This window comes from Erithacus rubecula, assembly GCF_903797595.1.
Source record: "Erithacus rubecula genome assembly, contig: scaffold_356_arrow_ctg1, whole genome shotgun sequence".
Classification (NCBI taxonomy): Eukaryota; Metazoa; Chordata; class Aves; order Passeriformes; family Muscicapidae; genus Erithacus; species Erithacus rubecula.
In genome coordinates this window covers 71,838-89,008 of record NW_027635976.1, presented here as the reverse complement: position 1 = coordinate 89,008, position 17,171 = coordinate 71,838, and the positions used below count along the sequence as shown (strand labels likewise).

General features: G+C 71.5%; 4 protein-coding genes across 4 annotated transcripts; 3 read left to right on the top strand and 1 right to left on the bottom strand.

The window, feature by feature from the left end:
* Nucleotides 1-22: 22 nt before the first annotated feature.
* On the top strand, nt 23-5,720 carry ACTL6B (actin like 6B). Its single transcript, XM_079332571.1, has 14 exons — nt 23-419; nt 719-795; nt 1,844-2,009; nt 2,531-2,631; nt 2,708-2,805; nt 3,148-3,242; nt 3,848-3,954; nt 4,350-4,439; nt 4,522-4,583; nt 4,662-4,776; nt 4,988-5,068; nt 5,167-5,262; nt 5,401-5,487; nt 5,574-5,720. The coding sequence occupies exons 1-14, from the start codon at nt 266-268 to the stop codon at nt 5,652-5,654; spliced, it is 1,410 nt and encodes a 469-aa protein (XP_079188697.1). The 5' UTR covers nt 23-265; the 3' UTR covers nt 5,655-5,720.
* A 374-nt stretch (nt 5,721-6,094) lies between these two features.
* MEPCE (methylphosphate capping enzyme) lies at nt 6,095-10,059 on the top strand. The gene is made up of 4 exons (XM_079332570.1): nt 6,095-7,821; nt 8,480-8,698; nt 9,280-9,406; nt 9,797-10,059. Exons 1-4 carry the CDS (start codon nt 6,661-6,663, stop codon nt 9,847-9,849), a joined length of 1,560 nt encoding a protein of 519 aa, XP_079188696.1. The 5' UTR covers nt 6,095-6,660; the 3' UTR covers nt 9,850-10,059.
* A 40-nt stretch (nt 10,060-10,099) lies between these two features.
* On the bottom strand, nt 10,100-12,775 carry LOC306816068 (uncharacterized protein). Its single transcript, XM_079332563.1, is given in 9 exon segments — nt 10,100-10,257; nt 10,259-10,342; nt 10,425-10,537; nt 10,738-10,939; nt 11,139-11,269; nt 11,577-11,760; nt 11,907-11,955; nt 12,149-12,243; nt 12,321-12,775. Coding segments are annotated over 9 exon segments (1,275 nt in total). The 5' UTR covers nt 12,651-12,775; the 3' UTR covers nt 10,100-10,170.
* A 31-nt stretch (nt 12,776-12,806) lies between these two features.
* On the top strand, nt 12,807-16,666 carry LOC306816075 (uncharacterized protein). The gene is made up of 7 exons (XM_079332569.1): nt 12,807-12,944; nt 13,025-13,169; nt 13,737-13,887; nt 14,253-14,488; nt 14,613-15,453; nt 15,534-15,680; nt 15,857-16,666. Exons 3-7 carry the CDS (start codon nt 13,739-13,741, stop codon nt 16,293-16,295), a joined length of 1,812 nt encoding a protein of 603 aa, XP_079188695.1. The 5' UTR covers nt 12,807-12,944; nt 13,025-13,169; nt 13,737-13,738; the 3' UTR covers nt 16,296-16,666.
* The last annotated feature ends 505 nt before the right edge of the window (nt 16,667-17,171 follow it).

The window sequence follows — 17,171 nt, the reverse complement described above, 5'->3', positions numbered from 1 at the left end:
GGCGTTTTTTAAAGTATTTTGACGGCAAAGAGGGAGATGCCGCCCCCCTCCCCGCCCGCACGCGCCGAACGCGCCATTTTGGGGCTTTTCTTCAACAAAACCGTCAATTCCTCCCCCACTCCCAGAGGAATGACCTCGTGGGAGGGACTTAGGGGAAACCACGCCCCTCCCCCGCAGCACAAAGGGGCGGAGCCGCGCCCCGCAGACCACGCCCCCTCCCGTTTAACAAAGAGCCGCGGCGCGGCTCCTTTAAGGGGCGCAGCCAATGGGTGCGCGCGCCGCACGGCGAGCGGTGATTGGTTGCGGGCCCGGCCCCGCCCTCCCGGCGGGCGCTGGTTGGCTGCGGGCTCAGTCCCGCCCCCCGGCCGGCGCTGTCCCGGTGCTGAACGCGGCCATGAGCGGCGGCGTCTACGGCGGCGGTGCGGGGGCGGGGCCTGACAGGGGGCGGGGCCTGCACGGGGAGGAGCTTCGGAGGGGCGGGGCCACTGCGGAAGGGGCGGGGCCAAAGGGGTCAAAGGGGAGTTGGGGGGTGGGGGGGTCCCGATGTCCCGGGGGGGGTCCCGGTTGTCACCGTGTCCCCCTCCCCCGATGTACGGTGGAGATCCCGGGGGTTTTTTTTTGGGGGGGGTCTCATTGTCCTGGCGGGGTCCCGGTGTCACCGTGACCCCCTCGGGGGTTTTTGGGGAGGGTCCCGGTGTCACCGTGTCCCCTCCCGCAGATGAGGTCGGGGCTCTGGTGTTCGACATCGGCTCCTTCTCGGTGCGGGCCGGTTATGCCGGCGAGGATTGTCCCAAGGTCGGTGTCCCCGTGTCCCCTCCGTGTCCCCCTCCATGTCCTTGTCACCCTCCCCGGCATGCCCACCCCCAGCCCCATGTCCCCCAGCGCCACCCCCAGCCCCATGTCCCCAGCGCCACCCCCAGCCCCATGTCCCCAGCGCCACCCCAGCCCCATGTCCCCAGCGCCACCCCAGCCCCATGTCCCCAGCGCCACCCCCAGCCCCATGTCCCCAGCGCCACCCCCAGCCCCATGTCCCCAGCGCCACCCCCAGCCCCATGTCCTCGGTGCCACCCAGCCCCATGTCCCCAGGCCCCCAGCCCATGTCCCCAGCGCCACCCCAGCCCCATGTCCCTGTGTCACCCCAGCCCCGTGTCCCCAGCGCCACCCAGCCCCATGTCCCCAGTCCACCCCCAGCCCCATGTCCTCGGTGCCACCCCAGCCCCATGTCCTCGGTGCCACCCCAGCCCCATGTCCCCAGTGCCACCCCAGCCCCATGTCCCCAGTGCCACCCCCAGCCCCATGTCCTCGGCGCCACCCCCAGCCCCATGTCCCCAGTGCCACCCCAGCCCCATGTCCCCAGTGCCACCCCCAGCCCGATGTCCCCAGTGCCACCCCAGCCCCATGTCCCCAGTGCCACCCCCAGCCCGATGTCCCCAGTGCCACCCCAGCCCCATGTCCCCAGTGCCACCCCAGCCCCATGTCCCCAGTGCCACCCCCAGCCCCATGTCCCCAGGGCCACACCCAGCCCGATGTCCCCAGCGCCACCCCCAGCCCCATGTCCCCAGTGCCACCCCCAGCCCGATGTCCCCAGTGCCACCCCAGCCCCATGTCCCCAGTGCCACCCCAGCCCCATGTCCTCGGTGCCACCCCAGCCCCATGTCCCCAGTGCCACCCCAGCCCCATGTCCTCGGTGCCACCCCAGCCCCATGTCCCCAGTGCCACCCCCAGCCCCATGTCCTCGGTGCCACCCCAGCCCCATGTCCCCAGTGCCACCCCAGCCCCATGTCCCCAGCGCCACCCCAGCCCCATGTCCCCGCCCCGGAGGTGACAGCGCCGCTGTCCCCAGGCGGATTTCCCCACCACGGTGGGGCTGCTGTCCCCGGACGAGGTGTCCCTGGAGCTGGACGGGGACAAGGACAAGAAGGGCGGCAAGGTTTATTACATCGACACCAACGCGCTGCACGTGGCCCGCGAGGGCGTGGAGGTGCTGTCACCGCTCAAGAACGGCATGAGTGAGAGCGGGACACGGGGACAGCGGGGATATGGGGACACGGGGGACACTGGGGACATGGGGACATGGGGGATATGGGGACACTGGGGACACTGGGGACACTGGGGACATGGGGACACTGGGGACATGGGGACACTGGGGACACTGGGGATATGGGGACACTGGGGACATGGGGGATACTGGGGACAGTGGGGGACATGGAGACAGTGGGGACATGGGGACACGGGGGACACTGGGGACACTGGGGACAGTGGGGACATTGGGGATATGGAGACACAGGGGACAGCAGGGACAGTGGGAACACTGAGGATACGGGTGGACAGTGGGGACAGCAGGGATATGGGGGGCATGTGGGGACAAAGGCAAAGAGCAGGGACATTTGGGGACATTTGGGGACACGAAGAGACCCGGCACAGCACTGTGGGGACAGAGCAGGGACACCTGCGGGGCACAGGGGGCGCAGGGTGGGGACAGGCGGTGTCCCCCAGCCCCGTTGTCCCCTCCTGTCCCCGTGTGTCCCAGTCGAGGACTGGGAGTGCTTCCAGGCCATCCTGGACCACACCTACGGCAAGCACGTCAAGTCGGAGCCGGGGCTGCACCCGGTGCTCATGTCCGAGGCGCCGGTAGGTGCCCGCCGGGGGGGCGGGGTGTCCCCAGCGTGCCCGGTGTCCCCAGCGTCCCCACTGTCCCCGTGCGCAGTGGAACACCCGGGCCAAGCGGGAGAAGCTGACGGAGCTGATGTTCGAGCACTACAACATCCCGGCCTTCTTCCTCTGCAAGACGGCCGTGCTGACCGCGTATCCCTGTGCCGCCAGTGTCACCCTGTGTCACCCTGTGTCCCCAGTGTCACCCTGTGCCGCCAGTGTCACTTTGTGTCACCCTGTGTCACCCTGTGTCACCCTGTGCCACCCCAATGTCACCCTGTGTCACCCCAATGTCACCCTGTGTCACCCCTGTGTCACCCTGTGCCACCCCAATGTCACCCTGTGCCACCCCTGTGCCACCTCTCCCTGCATCACACCCAGGGACCCCCCAGTGTCATGCCAGTGTCACCCCCAATGTCACCAGTGTCACCCAGGGGTCAGTGGGGTCAGTGGGGTCAGTGTCCACTCCCCGCTGTGGCCCTTGACCGCCACCAGCTTTGCCAACGGCCGCAGCACGGGGCTGGTGCTGGACTCGGGGGCCACCCACACCACGGCCATCCCCGTGCATGATGGGTACATCCTGCAGCAAGGTGAGCACACCTGGGCAGGGGAGCACGCCTGGGCACAGCTGGGACACACCTGGGGCAGAGCTGGGACACACCTGGGCACAGCTGGGACACACCTGGACACACCTGGGATGGGAAATATCATCTGGGACACACCCAGGGCACACCTGGGACACACCTGGGATGGGAAGGGTCACCTGGGACACACCCAGGGCACACCTGGGACACACCTGGGCTGGGGAAGGTCACCTGGGACACACCCAAGACACACCTGGGACACACCCAGGACAGGCGAGAACACACCTGGGCTGGGGAGGGTCACCTGGGACACACCCAGGACACACCTGGGACACACCCAGGACAGGCGAGAACACACCTGGGCTGGGGAGGGTCACCTGGGACACACCCAGGACAGGTGAGAACACACCTGGGCTGGGGAGGGTCACCTGGGACACACCCAGGACACACCTGGGACACACCCAGGACAGGTGAGAACACACCTGGGCTGGGGAGGGTCACCTGGGACACACCCAGGAGAGGTGAGGGATTACCTGTGCCATGCACAGTGGGCACACCCCGAGCCGGGTGAGTGCACACCTGCCCCAGGTGAGCGTGGGCGTGTCCCGCAGGGATCGTGAAGTCGCCGCTGGCCGGGGATTTCATCTCCATGCAGTGCCGGGAGCTCTTCCAGGAGCTCAACATCGACATCGTGCCGCCCTACATGATCGCCGCCAAGGTGGGCGTGGCCAGGGACAGCCAATCGGGGGGCAAACACAAGGCTCCTCCCACTTGGGGAGGGATTGTTCCTTAACCCCACCCACTTTAGGGTGAGCTCATTATTGAGCTCCACCCCTATTGGGCAGCCAAAAAATTTTAGCTCCGTCCAGTTTGGGGGTGTTATCCCTTAGCTCCACCCCCTTGTGGGACACACCCCCATTGGGCAGTGCTATCATTTGGCCACACCCCCTCAATGACATCACACTTAGGCTCCTCCTCTTACCCCAGAAGCCGCACTCCTTTTCTTAATTATTATTTATCCAAAGCCACGCCCCTTTCGGTGCTAACCACGCCCCCTCGGGTGCTGACCACGCCCCTTGGGTGCTGGCCACGCCCCCACGCCCCCTTTTCCAGGAGCCCGTGCGGGAAGGGGCCCCCCCGAGCTGGAAGAAGAAGGAGAAGCTGCCCCAGGTGTCCAAATCCTGGCACAACTTCACCTGCAACGTGAGCAGGGGGCATTTCGGGGGTCCCTGAGGGTCGGGGGGAGATTTTGGGGTCCCTGACCCCCTTTTTTTGGGGATTCCAGGAGGTGATCCAGGACTTCCAGGCCTCGGTGCTGCAGGTTTCAGACTCGCCCTACGACGAGCAGTGAGCGCTGGGATTTTGGGAGGGGGTTTGGGGGAGATTTGGGAGGGGAGGACCCCAAAATCCGCCGTTTCCCCCCAGGGTGGCGGCGCAGATGCCGACGGTTCACTACGAGATGCCCAACGGGTACAACACCGACTACGGGGCCGAGCGGCTCCGCATCCCTGAGGGGCTCTTCGACCCCTCCAACGTCAAGGTTTGGGGGTCGGGGGGCTTGGGGGAGGTCTCTGAGGGGGGCTGAGGCGTTGTGGTGTTTAGGGGACCCCCCCATCCCCCTGGTTCTGCTTCTCTGAGAGCCCTTTGACTCTTCCAAAAGCATCCCCAGCGGATTTTTGGGGGGGTTCGGGGATTCCCAGGGAGCTGCCGGGTTTTTGGGACCCCCCCTTGATCCCCCTTTTGCCCCCCAGGGCCTCTCTGGGAACACCATGCTGGGCGTGGGGCACGTGGTGACCACCAGCATCGGGATGTGCGACATCGACATCCGCCCGGTGCGTGTCCCGGGGCCGGGGGGGCTCCGGGAGGGGCTGGGGGAGCAGCGGGGACCCCCCGGATCCCACTGGTCCCCCCGCCCGCCGTGTCCCCGCAGGGTCTCTACGGCAGCGTCATCGTCACCGGGGGGAACACGCTGCTGCAGGGCTTCACCGACCGCCTGAACCGCGAGCTGGCGCAGAAAACGCCCCCGGTGAGGGACCCCAGACCCGACCGGGGGAGCCGCGGGTCCCCAAACCCCTCCGAGGGACAGCTGGGGTCAGGAATGGACCCAGCCCGGGTCACTCCCAGCCGCCTGTGGCGGTTTCCCCTTTATTTTGCCTTTTCCCAGAGCATGCGGCTGAAGCTCATCGCCAGCAACAGCACCATGGAGCGGCGCTTCAGCCCCTGGATCGGCGGCTCCATCCTGGCCTCGCTCGTGAGTGCAGGGCCCCGCCGAGAGCCGGGGGTGCCCGCCACCCGAGACCCCCAAAAACCCCTCAAAATGCCCCAAATTCCCTGCAGGGCACCTTCCAGCAGATGTGGATCTCCAAGCAGGAGTACGAGGAGGGCGGGAAGCAGTGCGTGGAGCGCAAGTGTCCCTGAGGGGGGATCCTGCCCCTGAGGGGAGATCCTGCCCCTGAGGGGAAAAATGCGGAAAAAACCATTAAAACCCACCTGAAACCGGCTCTGAGGCACCTCTGGGGTTGGAGGCACTGGGGATTAATGGCGGCTGTTTACGTGTGGGGCTGCGGGATATTTTTTCACCGATTCCGGAGATTTTCGCCTCAAAACGGAGGGGGCGGCGCTTCCCGCTCACGTGACGTGAAGGGGGGTGTGCGGCACGTGCCGGGAGGGAGCACCGCGCAGGCGCGAGGGCACGTGACGGCGGGGGGGCGGGCGCGAGACGCGGCGGCGCCGCCCTGAGGCCGCGGCGGGAAGTGCGCGCTGTTCTCGCGAGAGCCGCCGCGCGCGCGGCGTGCGCTCCGTTACCGGGCGGGCCGGGCAGGGGAAAAAGAGACGGTTCGCTGACGTCACGACCGGAACGGTGACGTGAGTACGCGGCCGAGGGACGGAGGAGACACCGGCGCTGGAAAGGGACAGGGCGTGCGGGGAGAAGGCGCTCGAACTGCGCACGCGCGACTCCCACACGGACTCCAACTGCCGGCAGGCTCCGCGCGCGCGGCGAGGCCCCCGCGCAGGTCGGCCGTAATTCGCCTGCTCCGCCTTCCTGCCGCCTACATTCGCTATCCCCGCTCCTCGCTCTTCCCCCAGACCTTCAGTGGGATCCCCCCGCGCTCCCCCGCCACCCGCCCCGCTCCGTTCTGCCGCGCTCCCCGCGCAGGCGTTCGCCGCGACCACCTCGAGCCGCTGAGGCCCCCTCTCTCTCCCCGCGCGCCGACTCCCCTCATTGGCCGCCGTGCGCCGCGCACCCGCTCCCATTGGCTCCGCGCCGCAGCCCCGCCTATTTCGGTGGGCGCGTTCGCTCCCGGCCCCGCCTCCCCGCTATATAAGCCCCGCCGGGCCGCCGCGGCGCTGCCATCGCGGGCGGGAGGCGGCGGGCGCGGACTCCCCTCGCGCGCGCTTCCCCCGCTCCCCCCTCCGGCGGCGCATGCGCGGGGGCGGCGCGGCGCAGCGCGCAGGCGCGGGCCGGGCCGCCATGGCGGCGGCGCCCGAGGCCTTCCTGGTGCCGCCGCCGCCGCCGCCTCCTCCCGCCGCCGCCGCGCCACCCCCGGAGCCGCCCGAGCCCCCGCGGCCCCGCAACGGCCTCCGCGCCGCGGGCGGCGGCGGCGGCGGGAAGCGGCGCAGCAGCTGCGGGGCGAAGCAGCCGGCGTGGAAGCGGCGGCGCCGCGCGGCCTCGGAGTGCGGCCCGGTGCTGCCCTCGGAGTTCCTGCTCGGCGGGAACATCTTCGACCCGCTGAACCTCAACAGCCTGCTGGACGAGGAGGTGAGCCGCGCGCTGAACGCGCGCACGCCGCAGTCCTCGCCGCTCCCGCAGCGCGGCCGCGACCCGGTGGAGATCCTGGTGCCGCGGGACATCACGGACCCGCTGAGCCTGAACGCGCCCGGCGAGGCGCTGCGCCTGGCCAGCCCCGCCAAGAGCGCCCGCCGCCGCCACCGCCACCGCGGCCAGCAGCGCGCCGGCGCCAGCGCCAACGCCGAGGAGCCCGCCGAGCCCGCCGCCCCCGCGCCGCCCTGCCCCGCCGCCCTGCCCGCCGCCGGCCGACACCGCAAGCGGCGACGGACTTGCAGCAAATCCGAGGCGCCGCGCCCCCCGCCGCCGCCTCCCCCCGCGCCCCCCGCCGCCGCCGCCGCCGCCGAGAAAGCGGCGAAACCCTCCGGGAAGGCGGCGCAGCGGCCGCGGCGCCAGGCGCGCAAGTTCCAGTACGGGAATTACTGCAAGTACTACGGGTACCGCAACCCGGACGTGGAGGACGCGCGGCTGCGGGCGCTGCGGCCCGAGTGGTTCGCGGGCAAGGAGGTGCTGGACGTGGGCTGCAACGTGGGGCACCTGACGCTGAGCATCGCCAAGCGCTGGGCGCCCGCCCGCGTGGTGGGGCTGGACATTGACGGGCGGCTGATCCGCTCGGCCCGCCAGAACATCCGCCACTACCTGTCCGAGGGGCTGGGGGCGGCGGACGGCGAGGCGGGGGGCGCCAGGAAAGGCTTCCCCGCCGCGCTGCTGGCCAGCCGCGGCCCCATCGCCGCCCCGCAGCTGCCGCCCGACGGGCCCGGCGCCGCCGACTTCCCGCACAACGTGGTGTTCGTCACGGTGAGAGCGGGCTGCGGGGGCGGCGGGGAGGGGGCTGCAGCGGAGGTTTAGGGGGGTCTCGGTGGGTCTGAGGGGGCTCCAGTGGAGGTTTGGGGGGGTCTCGGTGGGTCTGAGGGGGCTGCAGTGGAGGTTTGGGGGGGTCTCAGTGGGTTTCAGGAGGTGACAGGAGCGTTTGAGGTGTTAGGGATGGGTTGTGGGAGCTGGGGTGGGTCTGAAGGGGGCTTGGGCAGACTCTGAGGGGGTCTCGGTGTGTTAAATTGTACCTTAGATGGGTTTGGGGGGTCCTGGCAGCCGTGGAGCGGTTTGGGGGTCTCCAGCGAGTCTGGGGGTGGCCTTAGAGGGGTTTGTGGGGTGGCAAGCAGCACGGGAGGGTTTTGGGGCGAGTTCCAGGGTTCTCTTTATGAGCCTGGAGGCACCACCCCATCCCTGGGGTCCCCTGAGTGGGGTTCACTGTGTGCCCCCCACCCCCAAAAACCCCAGAAATACCCGAGTGGGGCTCGGGATGTTCCCAGAACCCTTCAGGGGGGCTCAGCTGTGCCCCCAGACCCCAAAAACCTCTCAGAGGGGTCTCCCCATTTCCTTTATCTTCCTCTAAACCACTCAGGGGGTCTCACCCCGTGCCCCCAGCCCCTGAGCTGCTGCCCCTGCCCCTCCCCAGGGTAACTACGTGCCCGAGCGGGAGGAGGCGGTGGGGGCGCAGCGCCCCGAGTTCGACGTGGTGCTGCTGCTGTCCCTCACCAAGTGGGTGCAGCTCAACTGGGGCGACGAGGGGCTCAAGAGGCTCTTCAGGAGGGCCTTCAGGCACCTGCGGCCCGGGGGGCTGCTGCTGCTGGAGCCCCAGCCCTGGGAGTCCTACCGCAAACGCAAGGGGCTCACCGTGAGTCTGGGGGGGTCTGGGGGGGCTCTGGGGGAGGCTCACCGTGAGTCTGGGGGGGTCTGGGGGGGCTCACCGTGAGTCTGGGGGGGTCTGTGGGGGCTCACCGTGAGTCTGGGGGGGCTCACCGTGAGTCTGGGGGGGTCTGTGGGGGCTCACCATGAGTCTGGGGGTGTCTGGGGGGGCTCACCGTGAGTCTGGGGGGTCTGGGGGTCGTTATTGGGGTCACTGAGTGGTTTGGGGGGCTGCTGCTCCTGGACCCCCAGCCCCATGACTGTACCATAAAGATGAGGGGCTCATGGTGAGCTTTGGGGGGTTCTGGGGGGGTCACAGGAGGGTCACAGGGGTCACACAGTTTTGGGGCACTCAGAGAGGGGTCTGGGGGGTTCAGGGGGGTTATAAAAGGTTTGGGGGGATCCCTGGGGGCTCCTGGTGGGATCAGTGATGTCTGAGGGGGTTTTGGGGGGGTCCTGGCGGGGTCAGTGCTGTCTGAGGGGCTTTTGGGGGATCCCTGGGGGGTCCTGGCCGGGTCAGTGCTGCCAGGGGTTTGGGGTCTCTCAGATTTGGGGTTTTTGGGCACCCAGGAGACGACGTACCGGAACTACCAGCGGATCCGGCTGCGGCCCGAGCAGTTCCCGGCGTACCTGACCTCCCCCGAGGTGGGGTTCGAACGCTGCGAGCTGCTGGGGACCCCCCAGCACAGCTCCAAAGGTAGGGACCCCCAAATCCCGGAGCTGGGACCCCCGAGAATCCCAGAGCTGGGACCCCTGAGAATCCCAGAGCTGGGACCCCCAAGAATCCCAGAGCTGGGGGATCCCAAATCTCAGAGTCAGCACCCTAAATCACCAAGGTCGGGACCCCCAAATCCCGCAGTGGGGACCCCAAATTCCCAGAGAGGTTTTAGGGGGGCACCTGCTTGGAGAGAGGTTCTGGTGACACCCCAGACTGGGGCTTTGGGGTCACCCAGAGTTCTGGAGGCGCTGGGAGTGGGGGGATCACCCCAAACCGGGGGGAATTGGGGCTGGGGGGTCCCTGGGCTGTTCTGGGGTGAAGGGGGGGTTCCAAACTCGGGGCCCCCCTCACCCCGTGCTTCCCCCCCAGGCTTCCAGCGGCCGATTTATCTCTTCCACAAGGGACGAGGTGACGCCCCCTGAGCCCCCCAAAATTCCCCCAGGCTGGGGGGGCCCGATGCTCGCAGGGTGGGGCAGGGGGGGTCGCCCCCCACCCCACCGGATGCCAAACGGGGGGAGGGGGGCTCTGTTTGCCCTCCCCCCAGTTTTTGGGGTGTTCCCTCCCCCCCCCGGCGTTTGCCGTGGTTTGCTCTGTGCGAGGGGGGGCCCCGCAATAAAGGAGGTGATTGGTCAGCTCGGGGGGGTCGTTTTTTGGGGGGGGTGGAGTTTACACAAAAACCACAAATAACTTTATTATTATTTGGTAAAAAAACGGGGATTTTTTGTTTTTTGGGAGGGGGGGTCTCAGTGCCCCCCCCACTGCTGCAGCTTCTGGAACATGGCGAAGGAGGCGCCGGGGGGGCGGGGCAGCGCCCGGGGGGGCTCGGGGGGGGGCGGGGGGCGGCAACCAGGGCCAGCCCCCCCCCCCGGCCGCAGCCCCCTCCCCTGCCAGCGCCCCCAGCTGCGGCCCGGGCACCTGCGGGACACGAGGGCGGGGGTCCCGTCAGCACCGGGGCCGTTCCGGGAGGCACAGGGTGGGGTTTGGGGAGGGGTCTCACCTGGGGGGTGGGTGCGGGCGGGGCCTGGACGCTCCTGCGGGGTCCGGGCGGGGGGGGCACGGCCAGGCTGACCAGACCCCGAAAGAGCCGCTGGGTGTGGGGCACGTTCATGGCTGAAAACGGAGAAATGGGGGAAAAACGGGGCTGGGCTGACCCCGCGGTGACCCCCCGGCCAGCGCTGACCCCGCGGTGACCCCCCCGGCCAGCGGTGACCCCGCGGTGACCCCCCCGGCCAGCGCTGACCCCGCGGTGACCCCCCCGGCCAGCGCTGACCCCGCGGTGACCCCGCGGTGACCCCCCCGGCCCCACTGACCTGCGGCCGCCGCCCCGCCCAGGGCGCTGCGAGCGGCGAACGAGCTGCCCAGGAGCGCGGCCGCGGCTCGGGGGGCGTCGAAGGGCTCGGGGGGCGCCCCCCAGGGCCCCCCCCGGCTGCTGTGCAGGGTGGGGGTCGCCAGCGTGGGCAGCCGCCCCTCCTCATCCTCCTCATCCTCCTGGAGCGCGGGCGCGAAACGCACCTGGGGGGGGAACGGCAGCGCCGGGTCCACAAACCGGCCCGGCCCGCTTTTGGGGTCGCGCGTGTTTCCCCCCGAGCATTTCAGGGGGGTGCAACCGCCCGCCGCTCCCTGCCGCTGCGGGGTTTAGGGTGTCCCGTGCCCTCCCGCGTGTTTCGGGGTGTCCCGCTCCGCACCCCGGTGTTTCGGGGTTCTGTCGCACCTGCCGGTTGCTCCCCTCGCGCCCCGCCCGCCTCAGGATCCCGCCGGGCGGCGGCGGCGGCACCGGGCCCGCGCGCGGCTTCATGGCGCCGGAAGTCAGGGCCACTTCCGCCAATGGCCACGCCCCAATCCCTGACCTCACCAACATGGCGCCCCCGGATGCGCCTCGACGGCAGCGGGTTCGAGTCCCGCCTCGGCCGGAGCCGCTCCCACCCCTCCCCGAACCCCAAATTCACTCGAGTTTTTCCCCAAAAGCACCACGGTCCCACCCCCGTGCTGTAAAAATCGCGGGTTTATTAAAAAAGGCCCCAAATAGCGCAGGAAGGGCGGGAGAGCTCAGCGTCGCTCCCCCCCTTCCTCCCAGTAAAGCAGCAGCGGTGCAGCGAGCGCGGAGCGCCCGCCCGCCCCCTGAGACCCTCCTGCGACCCCCGCCCGGCTCAGGGCGGCGCGGGGGGCGGCCCGGGGGGCTGCAGGCGCGCCAGCTGCTGCGGCGTGGCGAGCGCCCGCAGCAGGAGGTTCTCCCGCTCCAGCGCCGCCCGGCGCTCGCTCAGCTCCCGGATCTGCTCCCGCAGCGCCTCCACCTCCTCCCGCACCGCCAGCAGCAGGTGCGACTTCACCAGGTCCTGCGGGGACAGGTGTCAGGGGACCCCCCAGCTCCGCCCAGTGCTCCCGCAGCCCCCTGAACCCCCAGTCCCCGGTTATCGCTAACGCAAAGCCCCCCCAGCGCCGTTCCCGAGCCCCCCGCCCCATCGGCCGCCCCCGCGCTCACCATGGCCCGCTCAATCTTGTTGTCGATGGCGCTGCCGCCGCCGCCGGCGCTGGCACGGGAGGGACACGAGGGCGGTGTCAGACGGACAGACGGACACCGCCCCTCCCCCGCCCTGGACGCCTCCAGCGGGTGGGGGAGGGGCAGAGTTTCCTTCCCCATTTTTTTGGGGGGGTGGGGGAGGGGAATCGCGCCCCTCCCTCGCACCTGCTCGGCCCCGCCCCCCGCCGCAAGCCCCGCCTCACCCCTCGTCCTCGCTCTCCTCGCCAGCCAATCCGAGGCGCGCGCTGAGCTCGGCCCCGCCCCCTGGGCGTGGCGAGGGCGGTTTGGGAGGCAGCGCCTGTAAACAAAGCGGGGAGGGGGCGTCGGGGGCGTGGTCGCGGCGGCCCCGCCCCCTCGGAGCCCCCTCCCCCTCACCTGCTGCACGAGCTGCGCGAAGGCCCCGAGGGAGCGCGGCTGGTGCGCGGCGGGCGCGGCGCGGGGCGCGTCCAGCGACACCGGCACCCGCCCCCCGCCGCCGCCGCCCCGCGGGGACGCGTCCCGCTCGTAGAAATCGCGGCACAGCCAGCGGCCCCGCCGCAGCACCTCCCCGGGCGCCAGCAAGCGGACGAGGCGGAACCGGGACCCGCTGGGGCTGCCGGAGGAGGAAGACGAAGAACCGGTAGCGGCGCCGGAGGCATCGCCGGGCGCGTTCCCGCTGCCGCCGCGGACGCTGGTGATGGCGAAGCCGCTTTTCTTGCGGCTCATGGGGGCGGCGGCGGCGGGAGGAGGAGGAACATGGTGGGGCCGGCCCGGAGCCGTTACCGGCGGCGACGGCGGCAGCACCCGGAAGTAGGAACCGGAAGTGATGTTGCTCTTTAAGGTGTTGCCGACCCGCCCCGGGCCACGCCCTCTCCGCGGTGACCGCGCCCCCAAGCCACGTGACCGCCCGGCGCGCCGCCGGTCCTCCGCGCCGCCAGGGGGCGCCGTTGCGGCGGCGGCGCGTCCCGGACGCTGCGTCAGCGCCAATGGAGCGGCGCGAGCGGGAGGCGGGAGCGGCCGGTGAGGGCGGAGGGGAGGGATGGGGGTGGGCCCGGTGCCCCTCCCGCGCCCGGTGACCGCCCGCTGCCCCTCCCCCGCAGGCCGCTAGACCCCCCCCCGCCATGGGCCAACGCCCCCCGTGAGCCCCCGGCCCGGGCCCGGCCGTGCTGGCGGCGGCGGGGGGGGGGGGTGCGGCGCAGGATTCGCCCCCCCCCCCAACCCTGGGACCCCCCGAGAGAGCGACAGGTAACGGGGGCCGGGGTGGGAGGAGGCCGAGAGAACCGGGGGGGGGCTCAGAGCATCCCGGTGTCCGGGTGGGGTGGGGGGGTGACGGGGGGCCGCGGGATTGGGGATGATTTCGGCGTTCGGGTGGGGAGGGGTCGTCCGGGGGCGCTGGGGGGGAGCGGGCGGGTCTGGGGGATCCCCAGCGCCGGTGGGAGCGGAGGGAGCCGGGTGTCCAGCGGCGTTCGGGTGGGTCTGGGGGCAGCCCGGCATCAGCGCGGAGGGGTTGGGGACCCCACGGGCGGGGGTCGGGGGGACCCCGGGATCCCTTAAGGTGGAGGGAAGGGCAGAGGGAGCCGCGGTCCAGGCGGGGAGGGGGTCCTGGGGGGTCCGGGGGCTTTGGGGAGGTGGAACATTGTGACCCCAGCTCCCAGTGGGGGTTTGGGATTTGGGGGTCGCGGTGGGCAGGGGCATGCGGAGCTCCGGGAGGGGCGAGGGATGGGGGGCGGGGGTCTCAGGACCAGAATTCGGGGGGCGGGGGGCTGGGGGGGTCCCCGGGCAGGGGGCGGGGTCTGACGGCCCCGCCCCCAGCCATGAGCGCCCCCCCGCGGTCGGAGCTCGCCGCCGCCGCCGCCGCCCTGCTGCGCCTGGGCGAGGAGCGCCCCCCCGCGGCCGCCATGAGCCTGCTGCAGCGCAAGGGCCGCCCCGAGTGGCGCCCCCGCGAGGAGGAGCCGCGCAAGGGGTGAGGGGGCGGCACGGGGGGGACGCGCCGGGGGGAGCCGGTACCCCTGGGAGCACCCTGGACCACTCTGGGGGTCACTGGGGTCCCTCGGGCTGCCCTGGGAGATCACTCAACCCCTTGGAATTCTCCCCAAGAGCCCCAGCTCACCTGCGGGAATCTGGGACCCCCGCCCCTCCCCAGCCCCAATGCCCCCCTGCCCTCCTGGGGCTGGCCCGCAGACCCACGGCCCCATTTTTGCCCCTCAATCTCCCCAAAGACCCCAGTTCCCCCCTGCAGCACGGCAGCGAATTCGCAGAGAATCTCTGAGGGCGTCGTGGCGTCGCCAGGAATTTGGGGCCGCCCTGACCGCTGTGTCCCCTCCGCAGGGTCCCCAAGGCGCGGGAGGGGGGGTCCCTGCGGCGCCCGCTGCGCGTGGGGTTCCTGACGCTGCCGGCGCCGCAGGAGCGCGGCCCCCGGCCCTGCGCCCCCGGCATGGCCCCCCGCTCGCTGTCCTGCCACGCCGTGGGGCTCCCCGACTCGGGGGTGCCGCTGCGCCCCCCCGGGCCCCGCTCCGGGCCCCCCGAGGGCCGGGGCCTCGAGGCGCCGCCCGCCAAGAGAGGGGGTGAGTGCAGCGGGGGGGTTTGGGGGGCTCAGCGGGGGGAGAGGGCGGGGTCCTGGGGAGGTTTGGGGGGCAGGGAGGGGACACCAGGGATTTGCGGAGCCCCTGACGGCCCTCCCTTCCCCAGGCACCCCCCGGGGGGGCTGCGTGCGGCAGACGCCCCCCCTGAAGCCCTCGCGCAGCCCCCAGACCCGTTTGTCGGCCGGGGCGCCCCCGCCGCCCGTGGCCGAGCAGGGCGAGGCGGAGGAGCCCGTGTACATCGAGATGGTGGGGGACGCCCGGGGGGTCCCGGGGGGCGACCCGCGGCGGGTGGGGCCGGGCGGAGCCCCGCCCCCGCCCCCCGAGGAGCCCGAGGCCATTTACGAGGAGATGAGCTGCCCCCTGCCCGCGGGGGAGGGGCCGGGACACGCCCCTTTCTCGGGACACGCCCCTTTCCACGGACACGCCCCGCACTCCGCCCACGCCCCTTTCGGCGGCCCCCCCCGCGCTGCATTCCGGACACGCCCCATATGCCGGACACGCCCCTTTCTCCGGACACGCCCCTCACGCCGGCCGCGCCCCCTTCATCGGTCACGCCCCGTTCTCCGGCCCCGCCCCCATCCCGCCGCCTTTCCCAACCTGCTGCCGCCCCCGCCCACCCCCACTGGCCCCGCCCCCCGAGGGCGCCTCCCGCCTGCCCCTCCCCTCGCGCCGGGAGGCCCCGCCCCCCGCGCGCGCGCGCAGCCACTCCACGCCCCTCCCCCCGCACCACGCGCCGGGAGGGCCGGGGCGCGAGCGCGGGGGGGCGGGGCTGGGGCCTCTGCCCCTCCCACCCTCCGCAGAAGTCCCGCCTCCCGGGAAGCGCCCGCCCGCCTACGAGAGCCTGCGCGGGGGCGTGGTCTCGGCAGGCCCCGCCCTCGCCCGCGAAGAGGAGCCGCCCCTTCGCCGGGGGGGCGGAGCCTCAGCCCGGCGCGGAAAGGAGACCGAGAGTGAGTAACGGGGGCGGGGCGGGGCTTGCGGCGAGGTCACGCCCCGTGGGCGGGGCTTACTCGCTCTCTTTTTTTGGCAGAGGCGCCGGAGCCCCCCCGGGAGGAGCGGGGCGGGGCGGGCTCGGTTCCCCCTCCCTCGGGGATCCCGGTCCGGGCCGAGGGGCCCCGGGGGCGGCCGGGACCCTCCCTGCCCTGCCAGACCTTCCCCGCCTGCGGGAGACCCTCGGGTACGTGCGGGGGGCGGCGGGGGGATCTGGGGTGCGCTTGGTACGGGGGCGGGCAGCAGGTGACATGAGGATACCGGGGGGACACCTCGGGGACATTTGGGGGGCGGGGGTCTCGGGTGGACGCTGGGGGTGGCATCCCCGCGTCCCCCTGAGCCCCGTGTCCCCCCCCTGTGCAGAGCTCCCCGGGGGTCCCCGCCTGGGCCGCTCCGCCTCCACCTCGGGGGTCCGCCAGGCCGGGGCCCCCCCGTTCCCACGCGGCCCCCCCTCCTCGCGGCCCCTCTCCGGGGGGGTCCCCGGGGGGGGTTCCCCGCCGCCGCCGCGCCCCCCCGGCCCCGGGACGGGCAGCTGCAGGAGGTGATCGACCGAAAGCGCTGCGTGTGCACCGAGATCAAGGCGCGGGGGGGGCGGGGGGGGGGGGCTGTGCAAGCAGGACAGCCTGCCCCCCCTGCCCGCCCCCCCCGCCTGGAAAGGGGGTCCCCCCGCTGCCGAGGGGGGCCGCCCCCCGCCCCCGCCGCCCCCCGGCACGCCCCCGGCCCGCCGGCCGCACGCCGTGCTCTGGGACACCGCCATCTGACCCCCCCGGGGTGCCTGGAGCACCCCAAATCCTGCCCCTGAAACGGGGGGGGGCCGAAATCACGGCGGGGCTCCTAAGGATAAAAGGGGGGGGCTCCTAAAGTGGGGAGGGGGGGCGACGCGGCTGGGCCGGGTTGGGGAGAAATGGGGGTGGGTATTTATGGTATGTTAAGCCCCCTCAAAAACGAACGGGGGGGGGGGACACACACTCCGAACACAAAGGGGGAGGATAGAGACCACCCCTCCCGGGGTAACAGGGAGGGACCCCAAAAAATGGGGGAGCAAAACAACACCCCTGAAAGTTGGGGTGAGTTCGAGCCCCAAATTAAGGGGGATTAACCCCCTCCTGCTATGGGGGTGTGGAGCCTCAGTATCGGGGTGCAGCTCCCCCTGTGAACTGAGGGGGTCCCTACAGGGGGCTCCAGCCCCCCGGCAGGGGAGGGTGCTGTAACCGCTTTGCAATGTATTTATGGGGGGGTATTTATGGGGGTGCATCCAGCAGGGGCCGGGGATCGGGGTTCCACTCCGGGGGTCCGCAGTGCGGCCTGTGGGGGGGCGGGGGGGGTGTCGTGTTGGATTTTGGGGAGGGGGGGCCCCCAGTGCGGGGAGGGGGGGGGTGTGAGAGGGGAGGGGGGATCTCCTCTGGGATTTTGGGGGGGGGGAATGGGGGGGCGAAGGGACCCCCCAACCCTTTCCTGGGACCCCCCCCAGGCCCTCTGTGCCTCATCAGCCCCCCCAGCCCCCCGTTACCAGAATTGCCTTCGTCCCCGCGGGGTCCGGGGGGGCCCCAATTTGGGGGGAGGGCGGGGCGCGGGCCGGGGGGGTTTTGTAATGTGGTTCTGTGCACTATTAAAGAGAGATGCAGCTGGAAACGCCTGCACCCCAAAAACCTCCCCCTGCGGCCCCTCACAGCACGGA

Bases quoted from the DNA above. Each gene is read 5' to 3' on its own strand.
- ACTL6B (XM_079332571.1), top strand. From the start codon at position 266: ATGGGTGCGCGCGCCGCACGGCGAGCGGTGATTGGTTGCGGGCCCGGC. The intron at 2,010-2,530 runs GTGAGAGCGGGA...CGTGTGTCCCAG, and splicing joins ACCGCTCAAGAACGGCATGA to TCGAGGACTGGGAGTGCTTC. The intron at 3,243-3,847 runs GTGAGCACACCT...CGTGTCCCGCAG, and splicing joins TGGGTACATCCTGCAGCAAG to GGATCGTGAAGTCGCCGCTG.
- MEPCE (XM_079332570.1), top strand. From the start codon at position 6,661: ATGCGCGGGGGCGGCGCGGCGCAGCGCGCAGGCGCGGGCCGGGCCGCC. The intron at 8,699-9,279 runs GTGAGTCTGGGG...TTGGGCACCCAG, and splicing joins GCAAACGCAAGGGGCTCACC to GAGACGACGTACCGGAACTA. The intron at 9,407-9,796 runs GTAGGGACCCCC...CTTCCCCCCCAG, and splicing joins CCCCCAGCACAGCTCCAAAG to GCTTCCAGCGGCCGATTTAT.
- LOC306816075 (XM_079332569.1), top strand. From the start codon at position 13,739: ATGAGCGCCCCCCCGCGGTCGGAGCTCGCCGCCGCCGCCGCCGCCCTG. The intron at 14,489-14,612 runs GTGAGTGCAGCG...TCCCTTCCCCAG, and splicing joins GCCGCCCGCCAAGAGAGGGG to GCACCCCCCGGGGGGGCTGC. The intron at 15,681-15,856 runs GTACGTGCGGGG...CCCCCTGTGCAG, and splicing joins CGCCTGCGGGAGACCCTCGG to AGCTCCCCGGGGGTCCCCGC.